Here is a 21,996-nt window from a genome sequence, read left to right as displayed (position 1 = left end):
GAAGGTTTTTTGTAGAGAATAAATGATGAAAAAAACGCTTAATTCAATGGTTTAAAAGAGGAGAAAAACGGGAAAAAAAAGAAAATTAAATTTTGAAACATAGTTTATCTTCATGTTGGTAGAGTGGCCGTGCCAGCAACTTGAGGGTTGCAGGTTCGATTCCCGCTTCCGCCATCCTGGTCACTGCCGTTGTGTCCTTGGGCAAGACACTTTACCCACCTGCTCCCAGTGCCACCCACACTGGTTTAAATGTAACTTAGATATTGGGTTGCACTATGTAAAGCGCTTTGAGTCACTAGAGAAAAAGCGCTATATAAATTTAATTCACTTCACTTCACTTCAATTTCGACTCCTTAAAGTTCAAAATTCAATCGAAAAAAACAAGAAAAAAACTAGCTAATTCATATCTTTTTGAAAAAAAAAAATATATATATTTATGGAACATCATTAGTAATTTTTCCTGATTAAAATTAATTTTAGAATTTTGATGACATGTTTTAAATAGGTTAAAATCCAATCTGCACTTTGTTAGAATATATAACAAATTGGACCAAGCTATATTTCTAACAAAGACAAATCATTATTTCTTCTAGATTTTCCAGAACAAAAATGTTAAAATAAATTCAAAAGCCTTTGAAATAAGATTTAAATTTGATACTACAGATTTTCTAGATTTGCCAGAATATATATTTTTAAATTTATTCATAATAAGTTTGAAGAAATATTCCACAAATATTCTTCGTTGAAAAAACAGAAACTAAAATGAACAATTAAATTAAAATGTATTATTCTTTACAATTAGAAAAAAAAAAACTTGAACATTGATTTAAATTGTCAGGAAAGAAGAGGAAGAAATTTAAAATGTAAAAAGGTATATCTGTTTAAAAATCCTAAAATCATTTTTAAGGTTGTATTTTTTCTCTAAAAATTGTCTTTCTGAAAGTTATAAGAAGCAAAGTAAAAAAAAAAAAATGAATTTATTCAAACAAGTGAAGACCAAGTCTTTAAAATATTTTCTTGGATTTTCAAATTCTATTTGAGTTTTTTCTCTCTTAGAATTAAAAATGTCGAGGAAAGCGAGACCAGCTTGCTAGTAAATAAATACAATTTAAAAAATAGAGGCAGCTCACTGGTAAGTGCTGCTATTTGAGCTATTTTTAGAACAGGCCAGCGGGCTACTCGTTGGGGACCCCTGGCATAGATATATTTACATACATCCTGAACTGCAAGGATCTGGCGAGAGTCAGGTTATTAGTCTGGACCCCCTCTCCAAAATTGTATAATTTATTTTTATTTGTTATTCTCCCCCTCCAAACTGTTTGACAATTTGCTCACACATTTGTTCACAAAATGGTGACCCTCACCCCATCCTTGTTTGTGAACGACTGATCATTTCATGGAAGCTGTTAAAGTTAAAGTACCAATGATTGTCACACACACACACTAGGTGTGGTGAAATTTGTCCTCTGCATTGGACCCATCCCTTTGATCGCCCCCTGGGAGGTGAGGGGAGCATTGGGCAGCAGCGTCGGCCGCGCCCGGAAATCATTTTTGGTGATTCACCTGTTCCCAATTAGCCTGTTCACCTGTGGCATTTTTCGAATAAGAGTTCGATGAGCATTCCTCTGTCTTTTTTGCCACCTGTGCCAGCTTTTTTGAAACATGTTGCAGCTAACATTTGCAAAAAAAAAAAAGTTTTCCATTTTGAACGTTAAGTATCTTGTGTTTGCAGTCCATTCAATTGAATATAAGTTGAAAAGGATTTGCAAATCATTGTATTCTGTTGTTATTTACCATTTACACAACGTGCCAACTTCACTGGTTTTGGGGTTCGTTTGTATAAATGATTCTTTTTGTGTGTGTGTGTGTACGTACATATATATATATATATATATCCTAAATAATACAGTTTAGTAATAATTACTGTGCTCTTTAAAGACAATTTATGTTCTGATTTTATTAGGTGTATTATGCGTGTATGTAATTTTGTGGCTGTTTTTCCTGTTCTTTTTCATTATTCAATCCAATCCACTTCATTTATATAGCACAGTTAAACAACAAAATGTTTCCAAAATGCTGCACGACAATATGAAAAACAATATTCAAATACTATCCTGAGCTCCACCAATGACTGAATAAAAACACAAAACCAATATACAAACAATGTAAAATAAATGATTAAAAACAAATTTAAAGGGTAAAACCAAATATTACCGACAGCCTTCCTCTTCCGTTGATCCAAGAATTTTTAAAAACACATTCCACATATTATGGGGCTAAATAAAACATTTCCAAACATTAAATTGACTAAACAAACTAAAAAATATTAATACTACAGTGGTATTGGCCTGTAGATGAGATTAAACCAATCAGAGCACTCCGTTCAGTATGTTGGCCTCTGATTGGCTTGGTCTCAGGCATTAAGGTAGGGAATTCATGTAATAATTACTTCCTGCTTTCAATCAATGAATTAATTATTTGTATGACATTTTTTATACACAGGCAAGTGGCAACACAAAGTGCTTTACACTGTTAAAAAAATATGAGAAGAAAACACACTATTGACAAAAAAAAACGTAGCTATTGACAATAAAAAACCATGGCATGGCACTAATAATCTAGAAAAAACGCCACCTATGGAGAAATTAAAATGAACGCCATCCAAGTAAAATTGTATCAAACATTTTTAAAAATATGTAAAATCAAATATAAGCAATATATTAATACATGAATAAAAACATCACATTGTTAGAATAGTAGTAATAATTGTCACAACGTGGTCACATGGTGATGCGTGGATCTGTCTCCCAAGATGCAGATGGAACTCCGGAGGCAAGGTGCAGGTAAAGAAATTATTTAATGTCCATAAATCATTCAAAATACAAAAATACAGCGTGCTGATAGCACGGAAAACTAATGGAATAGCTAACAAGAAAATAAATGTCAAACCTTAGCTGAGGAATCGAATAACTAGACGTAACTGTTGCGTGGAAGCAAATATGAAAGCCAGACTGAGTGTGACAAAAAGCAGGGAAAAAGTAGCTCTCTGATTAGTGCCCAGGAGCAGGTGAGCATCCAGTACACTAATCAGAGGCAGGTGAAAACAATCTGCAGTCATGGCAACTAAAACGCAAACACAGGGGTGCTCAAAACAGGAACTAAGTGAGTCAAAAACTAAACAAACACGACCCGAGCAGCGGATCATGACAAATAACAATAACTACAATATAAATAACAGAGTAAAAATAAAAAATAAACTAACAAGAGTTTACCATGATCAGTAAAAAGTCTGATTAAAAAGGTGTGTTCTTAACCTTTAAAAAAAAAAAACTGTTTCTGCAGTCTTATGGCTCTCCGTCAGTCTCTTCCACAAGTGGGAGCAACTTTTCGAGGATATATTTACTAGGGCTGCAAATCTTTGGGTGTCCCACGATTCGATTCAAAAGCGATTTTTTTTAATTCAACACGATTCTCGATTCAAAAATGATTTTTTTCCCGATTTAAAAGGATTCTTTATTCATTCAATACATAGGATTTCAGCAAGATCTACCCCAGTCTGAGGACATGCAAGCAGAGTAGTAGATTTTTGTAAAAAGCTTTTATAATTGTAAAGGACGATGTTTTATCAACTGATTGCAGTAATGTAAATTTGTTTTAACTATTAAACGAACCGAAAATGCGACTTATTTTATCTTTGTGAAAACATTGGACACAGTGTGTTGTCAAGCTTATGAGATGCGATGCAAGTGTAAGCCACTGTGACACTATTGTTCTTTTTTTTATTTTTATAAATGTCTAATTATAATGTCAATGAGGGATTTTTAATCACTGCTATGCTGAAATTATAACTAATATTGATACTGTTGTTGATAATATTCATTTTTGTTTCACTACTTTTGGTTTGTTCTGTGTCGTGTTTGTGTCTTCTCTCAATTGCTCTGTTTATTGCAGTTCTGAGTGTTGCTGGGTCAGGTTTGGTTTTGGAATTGGATTGCATTGTTATGGTATTGCTGTGTATTGTTTTTTTGGATTGATAAAAAAAAAAAAAAATCGATTTAAAAAAAAAAAGAGAATCGATTCTGAATCGCACGACGTGAGAATCGCGATTCAAATTCCCCTAATATTTACTATCAAATAACAGCGATTAATGTACATTTAAACACAAAGACCAGTTTCATTAAGGAGCATCAATTTTATTTTAAGCCGTGACAACAAGTAAGAACAAAACAAAACACTCGTCTCCTCAAGAGCTGAATGTTTACGTTCAGGATTAAAGTGCAGAATTGTTTTCACAGCTTGTGTACAAATTAAATAAAGAGAACCAAAGAAGATGTCTAATATTAATAAAATATCAAAACAGAGTGAAGCTCAGGAAAATATAAATATGATACAGGGGTAGAAGAAGAATCTCATACAAACAGTATTGGCGATGATATTCAGTCCACTTATGATACATGAAAAAAATAAATGACACATCAGGAAATCAGGTCACGATTTCAAGTCGTTGGCAAGGCTAGCTTACATCAAAGGCACAGCATTGATCAGAGGTATCGATCCTTTGCGAAGAAGTGCTGCGGAAACATTCGAATTGATCATCACGGAGACATCCAACATGCTCACATGGCTCTAGGAGGAACTACAGTAAGAACACATCACCCAGGAGTGGTTGGCTTCACACTAGCATACTTTTTGAATATCGTGCAAGAACCGTGATCGCATGCTGGTCCCGTCTTCTCACTTGGGAACTGACATCACGCCCAAGAGATGACGGCTCTGAGCCAAACGGGAGATAAACCGGCTGAGACGGTCCAAGCCACAGGACATGACACTCCACGTGGTTGACACGGACCATTGAGCAAGGCAGCAAGCAGAGCTGAGACATCACGTCTTTAGAGAAGCAAAAACCAGAAAAATCCATCCTCGGGAGAAAACCGGACACTCTTACTAAAAGGACAGTAATTGTTGTTCCCATATTTTCTGGACTATAGAGCACACTGGTATGTATAATTTTAAAATATATTTTTTACCCCATATATTAACCATACCAGACTAAAAGCTGCAGATATATACGTTGTATAATGAGATAATTACACACACATATTTAGATTTTTTTTTTTTTTACATACCTTTATTGTTTGTAAACGGCAGTAAAACGGCCGATTAAACAAAACAGAAGTCATCGTCATGGACCCACTAGCCGCGCGAACTAGCTCTACAATGAGCTAAACAGTCTTAATAACTCCACGGTGACTTCTTGGTGAATTTACAAAACTAAAACAATACAAAAAGAATGCCATTGTAAGTTAATAAAATGAACAAAGACACTCGTATATGTGTTTGCATATTTGCTTATGCTACGCTTGCTCGATGACATTACGATGGCACGTACAAATATGCATGAAAACACTCCCATCAAACATTTGACGGTTTAGTAAGTATGAATTGTTTTAGTTATATTGTAAAACTTAGAAATGTTGCTTGGAGTGATGAATAAAGAAACCCTACGAGTAGAAATACTATGGACTGCCAGTAGACGTTACGGCACTTATACTTCCGGTTCAAAGCATAAAATAGTAGGGATAGATTATTTATGTATTTAATTTTTGTTTACTTACTATGGAATATTAATTATTTATTATTTAGATGAGAGGTCCAATTGCGCCATCTGCTGGTACCTTAAAGTCTATAAATATGACCGCAAACCGGAAGCTGTTAGCAGACTTCCCGCACTCTGCTAATGGTAAGCCACAGTCTGATATTGCGCTGCAAAGTATTATAAATCTCACGTTAGCTTTAGTGTAATTTATAATACTTTGGAGAGCAATATCAGACTGCGGCTTACCATTAGCAGAGTGCGGGAAGTCTGCTAACAGCTTCCGGTTTGCGGTCATATCTATAGACTTAGGTACCAGCAGATGGCGCAATTGGACCTCTCATACATAACAAAACAATACACATACTTTAGCAGGAATTTCACTGAAATAATCAAAGTATTTCTTATACCCGTTACATATGTTCGAAACTGTCAGGCTTGCCACTGACAGTTTGTTTGTGTTTTAGTTTTTCCTCTGTGTGTGTTTAGTATTTCCTGTTTTTAATTCCTTTCAGCGCTCTTATTTTGTCTGTTTCCTGTTTTTTTCCCTGTGCGCTGTTTGTCCTCAGCTGTGGCTGATTGGCACCTGGCCACACCTGGTGTCAATCAGCCCGCTCCTATTTGTACCTGCATGTGTCCTCCAGTCAGGGCTGGATTATTGTCTTGTCAATGTTGCTCTTGTCGTGTCGTGCCATGTCTTGTATTTGCAGCGTAGCGGTAAGCTATATCTGTCAGATGTTTGTAGCTTACTGTTTTTTGTTCCCTTCTTCCAGTTTGTTTTGTTCTACACGTTACGAATTCTGTTTTCCTGCTCGCTACCCGCTAGCTTCCAAGCTAGACCCTTTTTGTTTTTGCTAGCTTCAATGTTAAGCTCCTTTTATTTTCTAGCTCCCATGCTAGCTCCCTTAGTTTGTTATCCGCCTCGTGCGCACTTTTGGTTGTACCCCTTTGGTTTGTTCTTGTTCTAATATTTTAATTAAATCACATTTTCCTGAAAAATGCTAGCCTCCTTCTCTGCATCTTGGGGTTCGTCACAAACTAACTCTGACAGAAACAAACTCGAAACTGTAGACTTTCAACCCGCAGCACCTGCAGTGAGCGAACTCGTCCAAAAGATGGCCCCATAACACAACTTTTCAGTTGATGTGTCGGTGTAACTGCTATGTAAGTTTGTTAGATACAAAATATTACGGGCGTTAGCGAAGAAAATTCATAGATTAGCCGCACCTTTGTTAAGCCGCGGGGTTCAAAGCTTGGGAAAAAAGTAGGCGCTTATAGTCCAGAAAATACGATCATTACTACCCTCACAAATCAACTCCATGTTAGGCCTGATCAGTGTCTTGCATCATTTTATCAACATGATCTTATTTCCTTCTTAAAATAAGTAGCCCAAGAGAGGAAATCAAAGGAAACACAGCGAAAACCAGCCATTTGGTTAAAATAGTGCAAATGAAAACCTATACAAAATATTTCAGTGGTTCTATATACTGTGTATATATATATATATTTTAATATAAAACATATGCTGTTTTTTTTTTCTTTTTAAGTTTACACAATATTTTTTAAAAAGTCCTTATTTAAGATGAGATTACACAGGCTTTTAGACCGTACTGTAGCTACTGTACCATGCAACTTGTTAGAACGAAAGCCAGAAATTTGCCGTATAGCCAGAGACGTTTGTGGAAGCGGTTATTCCAAGCGGCGTATATCATCGCAGTGCACACACTAAGACGTGGTATTTACAGATCGGATGTAAACAAACATTACAGTAGGTGGGCAGTCACTAGAAGACAGTATTTGGTACCATTAAGGAGAACGATAAAAAGATATCTGTGTCTTAAAGAGATCTCCGTCGTATTCCAAACGCTACAATTCATGAAGGATGTAAAAGGAGCATCGCGAGATAAAAAGCCGATGTTAGTCGATCAAACGCTGAGCCCTCATTAAACTGCAGTCAAACGTCTCAATCTTCACCAGGTCGGCCATAACAAAATATGGCCATGCTGCGATACGTATAGAAAATAAGTCTTTACATTGTACAATATTTACCACATTTACAACCAGCTATGTACAAACTAGTGCACTATCGAAGACATTTCAGCTTGGTAGGCACTCCTGCTCGGGTAGGCTTGGACCTGAAGTACAGTTGTGTGTACTGTACGTGCGCTCGCTCGCTCGCTAGTAAGCTGTAAAGATGGCTAACTATCTGCGTCATGTGACACTTGCAAACAACCTCATTTATGCCAGCAAAACTGCCAGGGCGGGAAAGACGGATGTGATTGCATACGACATGCTCTATGAAGCATCAGGTGCAGCAAGCGGTTGTGGTCAAAGTGGTTTTTTTTTTTTCCCCCCGACACACCTTTGTCCCCCCCCTGAGCCTACTAGCTGGTCCTGAGCTAGGCCGGGTGGTCTTGGAGGTGCGCGTGCGATGATTACACCACTATTCTTTCTTTCGCCGGCAGAATCCTGTGGAATCCCCGTCCTTACTCTGGCTGCTCAGGGTGGACGTGCAGGCCGTTCTCAGTGCGGGCGACGCTGTTGCTCTCCCAGAAGCTCTTTTGCAGCTGCTCCACTTCCGACACCAGCGGGAGGCTGATGTCCAAGTGCATCTTCAGGTTCTCCAGCCACTCCTCCAGTTTGGAAAAGGGCGGGCTACGGAAACAAACGGTAAGTCAGTTTTCCGATATAATCAGTAGGGATGGGAATCTTTTAACTCACGATTCCATTTCGATTGAAACAATACAGCAGGGGTAGGGAACCTATGGCTCTAGAGCCAGATGACTGCTTATGGCTCTCAGATAAATCTTAGCTGACATTGCTTAACACGATAAGTAATTATTAATTACGCTCAATATATAAATAATGTTCAAAATATTAAACATACTCATGCATTTTAATCCATTCATCCGTTTTCTACCGCACCTGTTCAAGAAGTTGCATTAATTGTAAAATTCCATCCATCCCATCCATTTTCTACCGCTTATTCCCTTTTGGGGTCGCGGGGGGCGCTGGCGCCTATCTCAGCTACAATCGGGCGGAAGGCGGGGTACACCCTGGACAAGTCGCCACCTCATCGCAGGGCCAACACAGATAGACGGACAACATTCACACTCACATTCACACACTAGGGCCAATTTAGTGTCGCCAATCAACCTATCCCCAGGTGCATGTCTTTGGAAGTGGGAGGAAGCCGGAGTACCCGGAGGGAACCCACGCAGTCACGGGGAGAACATGCAATAATTGTAAAATTATTTTATTTATTACTGGTTTACTATTTACTATTACTATTTATTACTAGCTTCAGAATAACAATGTTATTAAATGATAAATGATAAATGGGTTGTACTTGTATAGCGCTTTTCTACCTTCAAGGTACTCAAAGCGCTTTGACACTACTTCCACATTTACCCATTCACACACACATTCACACACTGATGGAGGGAGCTGCCATGCAAGGCGCCAACCAGTACCCATCAGGAGCCAGGGTAAAGTGTCTTGCTTAGGACACAACGGACGTGAAGAGGATGGTACTAGGTGGGATTTGAACCAGTGACCCTCGGGTTGCGGACGGCCACTCTTCCACTGCGCCACGCTGTCCCTATTGTTAAAAAGAATAAGAGACTTATTATACTCTAAAAATGTTGGTCTTACTTAAAATGCACGCATTTAGTTGTATTCAGTTTTAAAAAATATTATGTGGCTCTCACGGAAATACATTTTAATATATTTGGCTTTCATGGCTCTCTCAGCCAAAAAGGTTCCCGACCCCTGCAATACAGTATCGTGCAAATAGGGCTGGGTGATATATCGCAGGTTTGTCTCTTTGCGATATAGAAAATGACTATATCGTGATATTCGAGTATACGTTCTCATGCAGTTGCTTTTAGCTGCGGGCATTACACTACAGGCGTTCCTCACTCTTTCTTGTCTCTCCTTCTCACAGAGACATAAAACAAACGCACCTTCTTACATACGTCACATACGTACACGCCCCTCGCGGAGTAGAGAGGTAGCAGCATGGGTAACGTTAGCTGTGGTGCGAGTGGTAATACGCAGAGGTGGGTAGAGTAGCCAGAAATTGTACTCAAGTAAGAGGACTGTTACTTTAGAGATGTATTACTCAAGTAAAAGTAAGGAGTAGTCACCCAAATATTTACTTGAGTAAAAGTAAAAAGTATGTTGTGAAAAAACTACTCAAGTACTGAGTAACTGATGAGTAACCTGTTCGTTTAATAATTACGGCAACAGATAATGCACAAAAACATAAAAATAGCAATGAGCAAATTCATAGCCAGGAATATCTCTTAAGCAACTAAAACAATAATATATATTAAATAATAATACATTAAAATAAAAAAATTAAGGCAAATTGAGCCACATTAACTTAACAGCACCATAGGCTCAGTAGGCATTTATTGATTGATTGATTGAAACTTGTATTAGTAGATTGTACAGTACAGTACATATTCCCTACAATTGACCACTAAATGGTAACACCCCAATACGTTTTTCAACGTTAATCAATTACTTAATAAATGACCAAGTCGAGGTGATCTACCTCATATATACATACACACATATCATATATATATATATATATATATATATATATGTCTTGATTGGATTATCCAGAGAATAGTGCTCGATACCGTGGTAGAGCGCAATATGTAGGTGTGGGAAAAAATCACAAGACTACTTCATCTCTACAGATCTGTTTCATGAGGGGTTCCCTCAATCATCAGGAGATGATTGAGGGAACCCCTCATGAAACAGATCTGTAGAGATGAAGTAGTCTTGTGATTTTTTCCCACACCTATATATATATATATATATATATATATATATATATATATATATACAGTATATAATTTGTAGTTTTTTATTTTTCTGTTTTTGTTGAAATGTTAAAGGTGTTTTAATGAATATACATGCATGTTTAACATATAGATTCCTATCTTTCATGAAGACAAGAATATAAGTTGGTGTATTACCTGATTCTGATGACTTGCATTGATTGGAATCAGACAGTATAGTGCTGATAATGTCCACATTTTCAAATGGAGGAGAAAAAAAGTTCCTCCTTCCTGTCTAATACCACATGAAAGTCGTTGGTTTTTGGCATCTTATTTGTCCAGCTTCTATATTCGTTTTTATACACTTTACAAGAAATACATTGGCGGGAAACTCCGTAACTTGCTCGCTTGTTTGTGCTGGCTTTCGGAGACTCTTATTTTGTTAGCGCAGGCGCGATGGAGCGGCGCTTTTATTGTGAAGACAGGAACTGTGTGATCAGTCTTTAGGCTTTTGATGGGAAGTACGGTTGAAATAAAAAGTGTCTTTTTTCCTTTACACTTTTGATTGATTGATTGAAAGTTTTATTAGTAGATTGCACAGTACAGTACATATTCTGCACAATTGACCACTAAATGGTAACACTCCAATAAGTTTTTCAACTTTTTAGGTCGGATTCGACGTGTGACGGTCATGTGACCGCCTGGTTTTGTTTGATTGGTCCAACGTCACCAGTGACTGCATTTGATTGGTGAAACGCAGGTATGCATAGATCCTACTTTGAATGCGTGTCTGACAAAATCAAAACAAACAAAGCGTGCATTAACAGATCGATAAAAAAAAAGTAGCGAGTAACGAGCTGATTGAAGATAAATGGAGCGGAGTAAAAGTAGCGTTTCTTCTTTATAAATATACTCAAGTAAAAGTAAAAGTGTGTTGCATAAAAACTACTCTTAGAAGTACAATTTATCCCAAAAGTTACTCAAGTAGATGTAACGGAGTAAATGTAGCGCGTTACTACCCACCTCTGGTAATACGAGAGAAAGAAGGTGCGAATCTGGTAACAAATGAAGGAAGAATTAATTCCCAAGAAAAACAGCAGGGGGTCCGATCGCCAATGCATATTGCATTGTTTTCTGCACGAAAAATTTAAATTATTCTGCAAAAAAACGTAATAATTGTTTCCTATGAGGAAAAGGATTTCAGTTTTCATCCAAATTAATTTCCGACAGACCCTTTGGAATAGATTTAAAAAGAAAACCAAGGTAATACTGTACTTGACTTTTGTGATTGTAATAGAATAAGACAGTTTACATTATAATAGCACTTTAAATTACAGTGTTTTACACTTCAAGTGAGGAGGTAAGCATGTTTTGGGTCAACAGTCCCTAAAGTCGACGGAATATCTGACCGTTTGTCAGCGTCGAGGTCGCAGCACACAGCAGCAATGGGGAAGAAGGCGCGGGGGCAATCGGGGGGACAGTAATGCTCCAGGAAGCCCGACACATTCAGCCCAAAGTCCACAGCTCTGGGAAGATAGTCTGGATCCGCATTGACCCGGCCAATGATCTGAAAGGAACCACAAACCGAAGAGTGAGCAAAGCAAACAGAATAAATCTTGCCCTTTCCTTAGCGAGTTTGAACCAATAAAACCTGGGGACTGACGCTGATTGTTTCCAGCAGACCACATCTGCCTCTTGGAAGCACATGAAGACAACTTCCAGCCTCCAACATTGCCTCATAATGGTCCATCTGGAAAAGTCCTTCTGCGACTGAACTCAGCCCAGATTAGGTTGGTGGCGTGTGGCCAGAGCAGAAGCCGCCAGCTGTAAAGCTTCTTAGGAACTTAGCAAAAAATAAATAGGCTTGTTGTTTTTGTTTTTAATTCTTAAATTCTATTAATGTTCTGTATTGTTTATTTAAAAATATTAGTAGGAAAGATTTAGGGGGCAAATACACTTGAAATGTCTAAAACTTCTGGCAAAATCACAACTACCTGGATTAAAAAGAAAAAAATAGGTGAGCTGGCTAATATTTAAATTGTAGTTCATTTAAAGTATGTCTGAACTCAAGCAGCGTGGTCATTGTATGAATATATATATATATATATATATATATATATATATATATATATATATATATATATATATATGTGTGTGTGTGTGTGTAGGTGTGGGAAAAACCACAAGACTACTTCATCTCTACAGAACTGTTTCATGAGGGGTTCCCTCAATCATCAGGAGATTTTAAAGGAAGCATTCACATACAATGGTTTATATAGGGCACAGAGTGGGTGGGTACAGACAGGCGTAGGGTGTGGTGATTGGCTCATGTGTTACCTAGGAGGTGTTTCCGTCTGTGGCGGCATGTTGAAATGATTTCACTGCGCTTGTTGAGGGATGACAGGTGTGGGTGATATATAATAAACAGTTTCTCTTTTAAGCATAGGTTGCATCTTTTATTACCACTGTTGTAAAGTGTGCTGTATGCAAGAATTTGCCATGTTATTGAATATTCACCATTATTGTCTTTGAGGTTCCAAATGTGCTTGCTGAGTTCTGTAGAATTCCGCAAAGTCTGGTTTCTAAAGGAGGCCTTGTGATTATTCCATCTGGTTTTAAACGCTCCTTCGGTTAATCCTACGTACGTGTCGGATGTGTTAATGTCCTTGCGTGTTACCTTTGCTTGGTAAACGACTGATGTTTGTAAGCACCCCCCGTTGAGGGAACCCCCCATGAAACAGTTTTGTAGAGATGAAGTAGTCTTGTGATTTTTCCCACACCTACATATTGCGCTCTACCACGGTATCGAGCACTATTCTCTGGATAATCCAATCAAGATATATATATATATATATATATATATATATATATATATATATATATATATACACGCACACGTATGTGTGTGTGTATATGTAGATTTCTATATGTACATGTTTTATATGTATATATATATATATATATATATATATATATATATACATATATGTGTGTGTGTGTGTATATGTATGTGTATATATATATATGTATTTGTGCATATATATATATATACATATACACTCACACACACATGCATGTGTATATGTAGATTTTTATTTATATACATACATATATATATATATATATATATATATATATATATATATATATATATATATATATATATATATATATATATATATATATATATATATATATATATACACACACATATATATACATATATTCACACACATATATATACATATATTCACACACATACATATGTATATTTATCTATGTATAAATTATGGTGAATTGTCAACTTTTCGGTTTCCGAACCATGTTCATGAACCAGTTAACTTTGTAAACCGAGGTTGCCATAACCTGACCACATTCAAGTCCATCCATCCATCCATTTCCTACCGCTTATTCCCTTTTGGGGTCACGGGGGGCACTGGCGCCTATCTCAGCTACAATCGGGCGGAAGGCGGAGTACACCCTGGACAAGTCGCCACCTCATCGCAGGGCCAACACAGATAGACAGACAACATTCACACTCACATTCACACACTAGGGCCAATTTAGTGTTGCCAATCAACCTATCCCCCCAGGTGCATGTCTTTGGAAGTGGGAGGAAGCCGGAGTACCCGGAGGGAACCCACGCATTCACGGGGAGAACATGCAAACTCCACACAGAAAGATCCCGAGCCTGGATTTGAACCCAGGATTGCAGGACCTTCGTATTGTGAGGCAGACGCACTAACCCCTCTTCCACCGTGAAGCCCCACATTCAAGTCAATTTATATATTTTCAATCACTAGTGACATTTAGAGTTTTGGAGAGTTCAATTTTATATTTGCAAGTTCTGAAGTCAAACTCAGTAATGTTAAAAACTGAAAGAGGACCACAAACAAAACAAAAAATCTTGTTTGGCCACGACCGCCCCTCTTAGGATACATTAGAAATATATAGTCAACAACGTTTGAATATGGATGGCCACTCACCTCACAGAGCATGATACCGAATGAGAAGATGTCCACCCTCTCATCATAACTCTTTCCTGGCAACAAAAAATAAGTCTGTCAGTTTTAGCATGTAAAAATAAATGAATAATAAAGTCCCGATTTCTCTGAATTCCTACCGTGGATCATTTCAGGAGCCATCCAGTAGGGGTTCCCCACCACGGTGTACCTCTTCCTGCGATCGGGCCTCTTCAAACCTGACAGTTTACCTTGCGAAAACTTCTCCTCGTGTTTGTCGTCCACCATGAGGCGAGCCAGGCCAAAGTCTGCCACCACCACCGCATTGTTCTGCACAAACACACAAATTGCATTCATCGCACAAATGTATGTGTCCGCTACTATGCAATAATGACTTTTTATTAATGTTATACAGGGGTGTTCCAATACAACTACCCACATTGAAGAGTATTGGTCGATACCGACCTTGATTCGATACAATATCAGCACTTGTTTTTATTTTGTAGTATGGAATGTCTGGAAAGGTTTGATCAAGTAAAATTAGTCATGAAAAATATAAAGGTATAAAAAATTCCAACCTATTTAATATAAACTGTCGGGAATTGACTTAAAGGCCTACTGAAACCCACTACTACCGACCACGCAGTCTGATAGTTTATATATCAAAGATGAAATATCAACATTGCAACACTTACCAATTCGGCCGGTTTAGTTTACTAAATTGCAATTTCAAATTTCGCGCGGAAGTATCATGCTAAAATGTCGCGGAATGATAACACGTACGCATGACGTCACGCATTGTAGAGGACATCTTGTCCCAGCATCGTTCCCAGCTATAAGTCGTCTGTTTTTATCGCATAATTCCACAGTATTATGGACTTCTGAGTTGCTGAATCTTTTGCAATTTGTTCAATGAATAATGGAGACGTCAAAGAAGAAAGCTGTAGGTGGGAAGCGGTGTATTGCGGATGCCTTTAGCAACACAAACACAGCCGGTGTTTCATTGTTTACATTCCCGAAAGATGACGGTGAAGCTTTACTATGGAACAGAGCGGTCAAGCGAACACGGTTGGATTGGACAACACACACAAAGTACAGTGTATTGTAATTGATTTTACCCTTTGAAATAGTTTTTAATCATATTTGTTTTTATATTGTTTTTATTGGTTTTATATTTATTTATTTTTTGTTTTTATTCAGTCATTGGTGGAGCATAATATAGTTTTTTGTTGTTGTTTTTTTAATATTGTTTTTAACATGGCTGTGCAGCACTTTGGAAACGTTATTATTGTTTAAATGTGCTATATAAATAAAGTGGATTAGATTGATTGGATTGGATTATGCAGCGAGGGAAAAGGGTCCCTTGCGAAGGGCAGAGATGGGCATTGCCACCACCCGTCGACTGGTGCTTAAGAAAGCTGCGGGGCGACCTTCAGGTTGTACAGGTACGACCATATAATCTCACTAAAACACTAGTAACACAATAAGCAGATAAGGGATTTTCCAGAATTATCCTAGTAAATTTGTCTAATAACATCTGAATCGCTTCCACTGTATAGTCTTTTTTTTTCTAGTCCTTCACTCTTACTTTCCTCATCCACGAATCTTTCATCTTTGCTCAAACTAATGGGAAAATCGTCGCTTTCTCGGTCCGAATCGCTCTCGCTGCTGGTGGCCATGATTGTATAAAATGTTCAGATGTGAGGAGCTCCTCAACCCCTGACGTCACGCGCATATCGTCTGCTACTTCCGGTACATGCAAGGCTTTTTTGTCAGCACCAAAAGTTGCAAACTTTATCATCGATGTTCTCTACTAAATCCTTTCAGCAAAAATTTGGTAATATCACGAAATTATCAAGTATGACACATAGAATGGACCTGCTATCCCCGTTTAAATAAGAAAATCTCATTTCAGTAGGACTTTAAACAGTCTTTAATTTGAAGTGTAGTGGGGGACACATACAATCTACAATAGTTCATTAAATTAAGCTCATGAGGCAGTAAATTGGATGATGCAGACACGTTTTTTACTGGATACTTTCTAATACACTCTTGCCTTCCTCTTCAACTATAATTGTTTGATACTTGTTTATATTGACAAAGGTGCTGTTTTACTCTGTAATATTGTTCGGTGCTATTGTGCGCTTAGCTGTTGTGTAGCTGCTAGCTCAAGGGTAGGGAACCTACGGCTCGCGAGCCAGATGCGGCTCTTTTCATGACTGCATCTGGCTCTCGGATAAATCTGAGCTGACATTGCTTTACACGATAAGTAATAAATAATTCCACTTGTAATCCCAGTGTTGAAAATAACGTTGAAAATATAAAACATTCTCATGCATTTTCTACCGCAGCTGTTCAAGAAGTTGCGTTAATGGTAAGAATGTATTTATTTATTATTGTTTATTGTGGGGCTTGCCCTCCTGGGGGTTCTTCAGACCACCAAGCACCGACATGAGAGCCTGTTTCAGGGTTACAATATTGTTTTATTTTTCAATAAGTCTCTCAGTTGCTTTCCAGCAATTGTCTTTTTCTCTTTCGTTCTGGCTCCAGCGCCAACCTTCTCCTGGCTGCTGCTTATAAACAGAGCAACAGGTGATTAGATAACAAGGCCCAGGTGGGTTACGGACGCACCTGTCGCTGATTTCCAGGCCGGTCCTGGCAACACCCCGCTTTGCTGCAGGCCCGCAGGCCACGCCCCCTCCACAGTTAGCTTCAGAATAACAATGTTATTACAAAGAATAAGATACCTATTATTATACTCTAGAAATGTTGGTCTTACTTAAAAATGCACACGTTTAGTTGTGTTCAGTGTTAAAAAAATATATTATATGGCTCTTACGGAAATACATTTTAAAATATTTGGCTTCTCTGCTCTCTCAGTCAAAAAGGTTCCCGACCCCTGTGCTAGCTCCTAGTAGCCTATAGCCTACAGTGTATACCTTTTCTAAAATAGAAGAAAAGACCAACTTTGTGTGCTGAGTGGAGGACATTTAGATGTTAACTGGCTGTCTAACAAGTCCACAAGTAAACACGGCGCAGGACTGCTCGTGTCAAAGTGTTTTTTGTCATATACTTTATGATGCAAGATGATACAAAACGATACTTGTTCTGTTTACACGAGACTTTTCAAAACAATCTCTGTCCTCACAAAGCCACATTCACTGGCTGTCATGCGCGTTTTGTGCAATCAGATACCCGAAAAAAAAAAAGCAGCCACAGCTGACTTGGCAGCAATATAACTCTTCCGTTCTTCGATACAGTAATAATAAATTAGGTGTGTACATTATGGCTAAATTCAACACACACTTCTATGGAGCCCAGGAAATGCCATTATAACACTTAGAAAAATATGAAATATACATGTTTGTGTCAACGTTCTTTCCAAAACACTCAGGCTTCACTACACATCCTAAAACACAGCTTGGAGCTCTTTTAACTGTCCGTCGGTTGCACGTTTGATCATGTTATTTATCTTCAGTGAATAAACTAACCTAGCATAATGCTAGTGTTAAAATGTAATATTAGTACTGTAGCTCACATAGCTATGCTAGTGGTGCTAACATTTGTCTCCGCCATAATCTGATATATTGATATTATGTCATATCTGATATATGACTGTATAAATGATACATGCTAGCATATACAAAAATGACTATTAAGTTCGACATAGGGCTGGGCGATATGGCCTTTTTTTAATATCTCGATATTTTTAGGCCATGTCACGATAGACCATATATATCTCCATATTTTGCCTTAGCCTTGAATAAACACTTGATGCATATAATCACAGCAGTATGAGGATTCTATGTGTCTACATTAAAACATTCTTCTTCATACTGCATTAGTATATTCTCTTTTTTTTTAAATTTTCATGCAGAGAGGGAAATCACAACTAAGTCAATTTACCAAAACTGTGTTTATTAAGCAGTTATTAAGCAGTGGCACAAACATTCCTGTCATTTATTTCAAAACAGAAAGTGCAAGATTGTCAGAGACATTTTAAAACAAGCTATAAGTGCACTTTTGTGAATGATGTCACTAAGACGATATATCAAAAAAACACTAAAGTACTTTTTGTACAGAACGCCACTACAATAGTTTAAAACAAATAAAGTGCACTTTTGTGCATGATGTCACCAAGATGACATTTTAAAACAACACTGAAATAAAGTGTACTTTTTGTACAGAACGCCACTACAATAGTTTAAAACGAATAAAGTGCACTTTTGTGGATGATGTCACCAAGATGAGATTTTAAAACAACACTGAAATAAAGTGTACTTTTTGTACAGAACGCCACTACAATAGTTAAAAACAAATAAAGTGTACTTTTGTGCATGATGTCACACAAGATATTTCATTAACTGTCAAATAAAAATTAGCTGCATAATAGGTTCCTGCCGACGTTATCTCCTTTTGTTGTTGACCTTTTTTTTTATACGGTGTTGATCTGGAAATATTTGCTTCGGCATTTTGTTGGTGTGGCACTGGACAGAGATGCTGACATGCAGAATTTCAAGCACTCCTCATTCTCTCTTGGCTGAGAGAGCCATGAAAGCCAAATATTTTAAAATGTATTTCCGTGAGAGCCACATAATATTTTTTTTTAACACTCAATACAACTAAAAGCATGCATTTTTAAGTAAGACCAACATTTTAGAGCATAATAAGTCTCTCATTCTTTTTAATAACATTGTTATTCTGAAGTTAACCAATAATAAATAAAATACATCTTACCATTAATGCGACAAATGGATTAAAATGCATGAGAATGTTTTATGTTTTGAACGTTATTTTTAATACTGTGATTACCAGCGGAAATATTAATTACTTATCCTGTTAAGTAATTTCAGCTAAGATTTATCTGAGAGCCAGATGCAGTCATCAAAAGAGCCACAACTGGCTCTAAATCCATAGGTTCCCTACCCCTGCTCTAGCGGGTGACTTTTCAAATGAAGCTACATTAGTAGTGCTGCTACTTTTTGTAGCAACGTTTTTACCGCATAAATGTTGAACATATTCCCGCTTGAAGCCAAACCACCTTGACGATAGATCCCCTTGCTGTCTTTCTTGGGAATTAATTCTTCCTCCATTTGTTACCAGTTTCGCACTTTCTCTCTCTCGTATTACCACCCGCACCGCACCGTTAGCATCACAGCTAACGTTACCATGTCGCAACCTCTCTGCTCCGATGGAGCGTGTGACGTCGCACACTTGATGTATTTAAGAAGGTGCGCTTGGTTTATGTCTCTGTGAGAATAAGAGACAAGAAAGAGTGGGAAACGCATGCAGTGTAATGGCCGCAGCTATAAGCAACTCCGTGAGAATGTATACTCAAATATCACGATATAGTAATTTTCTATATCGCACGGAGACAAACCCGCGATATATCGAGTATATCAATATATCGCCCAGCTCTAGTTAGACGAGTGTCAAGATAAAGAATATATGTAAAAGGTAGGGATGTAACGGTACCTGTATTTGTATTGAGCCGTTTCGGTACGGGGGTTTCGGTTCGGTGCGGAGGTGTACCAAACGAGTTTACACACGAACATAGAAAGTAGCTGCCTAAGCTAAAGTCTTAACAAGCTGCTCTGATTTTTGCCTCTGTCTCCTACACAGCACCCAGAATTGTCCCACCCACACAACCATCTGATTGGTTACAACCATAGCGGTAACAGCCAATCAGCAGTGCGTATTCAGAGCGCATGTAGTCAGTGCTCCAGCGTCGAGCAGATTGGTGTTTAGCAGGTGAGCATTCTCCCAAAATGATAATAAACACTTCCCAGTCAACTACTAGTATCAACACTATGAGCCCGTTGACGTTCTAGAAACAAACTGCAGCTCAGCTCACTCACAGTCTTGGCTTGAGGTGAAGGCTAATTAGCTTTTAGCGTATCGTTAGCTCATTTTGCGGTTTGTGTGTGTTGATTGAGCTGTGTTAAACCAGCAAAAAAGGACATTATGTTAAATGAATAGTTTCTGTCTCTGATAGTTGATATAATAAAGTAAGTGCATCATTCAGCCTACATGAACTCCATGGTGTTCAGGGATGAACAGTCTCTCCTATTGCTATTGTGCTATTTTTTTCAGCTATACTTACATGAATCATTAGTAATGTAGCAGCCTAGTTTTGAATGGCAGGGTCCCTGCTATCACATGTTGATACAAACATAACATTTACATAATAAAAATCAACTACAGGCTTCCCAAATGCTGTAATAAATTAAGCACGATGAGTTGACTTGAAACTGTTTAATGTTGCACTTTTTATATGTAGAAGAAAAGTTTTGTCATTTTATTTAATCCAAGCAACAACTTGAGGCAGTTTAATGTTGATTAACGTGGGCAGAATTATTATAGTGTTCCCAATGTTAAAAGGATAAAGCCATTATTTACAAATTTGGTAAATAAATAACCCAAAATATTATATCTTGTTTTCTTACTGTACAGAAAATGAACCGAACCGTGACCTCTAAACCAAGGTACGTACCGAACCAAAAAAGTTTTGTGTACTGTTACACCCGTAGTAAAAGGTGTATAATAAGTACACAATAATTCTGGGAGTGACACTTTGACAAACGCACTAAAGGGCTGATAAAACGCATTTTTAAACCGTCTAAAGTCCTGAATTAAGGCCAGATGTGGGGCCATAATGCCAATACATTATTGTGCGACCACTGACATATACCTAACATTTTTGAGAAATGGAATAATATTGGACCTTTGAGCTGCAATCTGTTGCTTTTTTGCTGTCAGCTGCCTTTGAGAGAGTGATGTTTACATAGTTTGGATTGTACGTGGCAGTGTTGAATGTGCAAAGAAAACATGCCCTTAAGATGTGGTCTTACCTCCCGGACGAGACAGTTGTGGGAGTTAAGATCTCGGTGGATGAGGTTCATTGAATGAAGATATGACTACATGACAGACGAGAAAAGAGAAGTTTCAGTGTTAAGAGAGAACAAAAGTTCCTTGTTTCACTTCAACAAGCGAGCATTGTGTCAGCAGGACTCCCGGTCATGCATGACATTGATCAGCCTGCACACTATGAACTAATCCTGAAGGAATTCATTCTGTTGCAGCACCACTAGAGGGTGCTAACGAGCTGTGTCCTATTCACATCTTTGAACTCACCATCCCCGCAGCTATGTCCTTGGCAAAACTGACTCGCTGGTTCCAAGGGTAGTTGCTATCCTGAGAGAGGAAATTTCAAGCGTTATCTAAAGCCGATACTTGGAATCTTGCTGACGGCCACTCTCAATCGTCTCACCATTTTCTTGATGATGTCCCTCAAGGTGCCTCCCTTGATGTACTCGGCTATGAAGTTGAGGCGCTTGTCTTTGTAGAGGACGCCGATGAACTTGAGCACGTTGGGGTGCTCCAAGCACCGCATCACCTTCACCTGACACACCACAAACGTTTGAGTAACATCCTTGTTGCTGTACTGAAATGTTAGGCAGCGCCTCGGTTTTTTGTTAGTAATCCCTCACAAAGGCTCTGTTGAAAACACCCAGAACTGAGAACGGTTTTGTTTGAAGTCAATTGATTGAGACAGCTTTGCTCGCAACAAAAGTACTGAGGACAGCTGATAAGCACCATATCAGCCTTGGTTGTTTGGCAACTTTTTCCACTGACAAATCAAAGG

At 38.0% G+C, this 21,996-nt stretch overlaps 1 protein-coding gene across 3 annotated transcripts in view; it reads right to left on the bottom strand.

Moving 5' to 3' along the window:
* Nucleotides 1-4,172: 4,172 nt before the first annotated feature.
* limk1a (LIM domain kinase 1a) overlaps nt 4,173-21,996 on the bottom strand; it is a 133,920-nt gene continuing 116,096 nt past the window's right edge. For all 3 annotated transcript variants that reach the window (XM_061919168.1, XM_061919169.1, XM_061919170.1), the window contains 8 exons: nt 21,622-21,753; nt 21,486-21,545; nt 21,203-21,268; nt 14,513-14,681; nt 14,376-14,431; nt 11,799-11,956; nt 5,813-8,248; nt 4,173-5,675 (listed from right to left, as the gene is read on the bottom strand). In XM_061919168.1, the coding sequence (XP_061775152.1) occupies nt 8,080-8,248; nt 11,799-11,956; nt 14,376-14,431; nt 14,513-14,681; nt 21,203-21,268; nt 21,486-21,545; nt 21,622-21,753 (810 nt within the window). In that variant the 3' untranslated portion in view covers nt 4,173-5,675; nt 5,813-8,079. The remainder of the gene's footprint in view (nt 5,676-5,812; nt 8,249-11,798; nt 11,957-14,375; nt 14,432-14,512; nt 14,682-21,202; nt 21,269-21,485; nt 21,546-21,621; nt 21,754-21,996) is intronic.

Source organism: Nerophis ophidion, linkage group LG13, assembly GCF_033978795.1.
Source record: "Nerophis ophidion isolate RoL-2023_Sa linkage group LG13, RoL_Noph_v1.0, whole genome shotgun sequence".
Lineage (NCBI taxonomy): Eukaryota > Metazoa > Chordata > Actinopteri > Syngnathiformes > Syngnathidae > Nerophis > Nerophis ophidion.
Note: the sequence above shows the minus strand (reverse complement) of the source record. Positions and strands in the feature narration are given on the sequence as shown.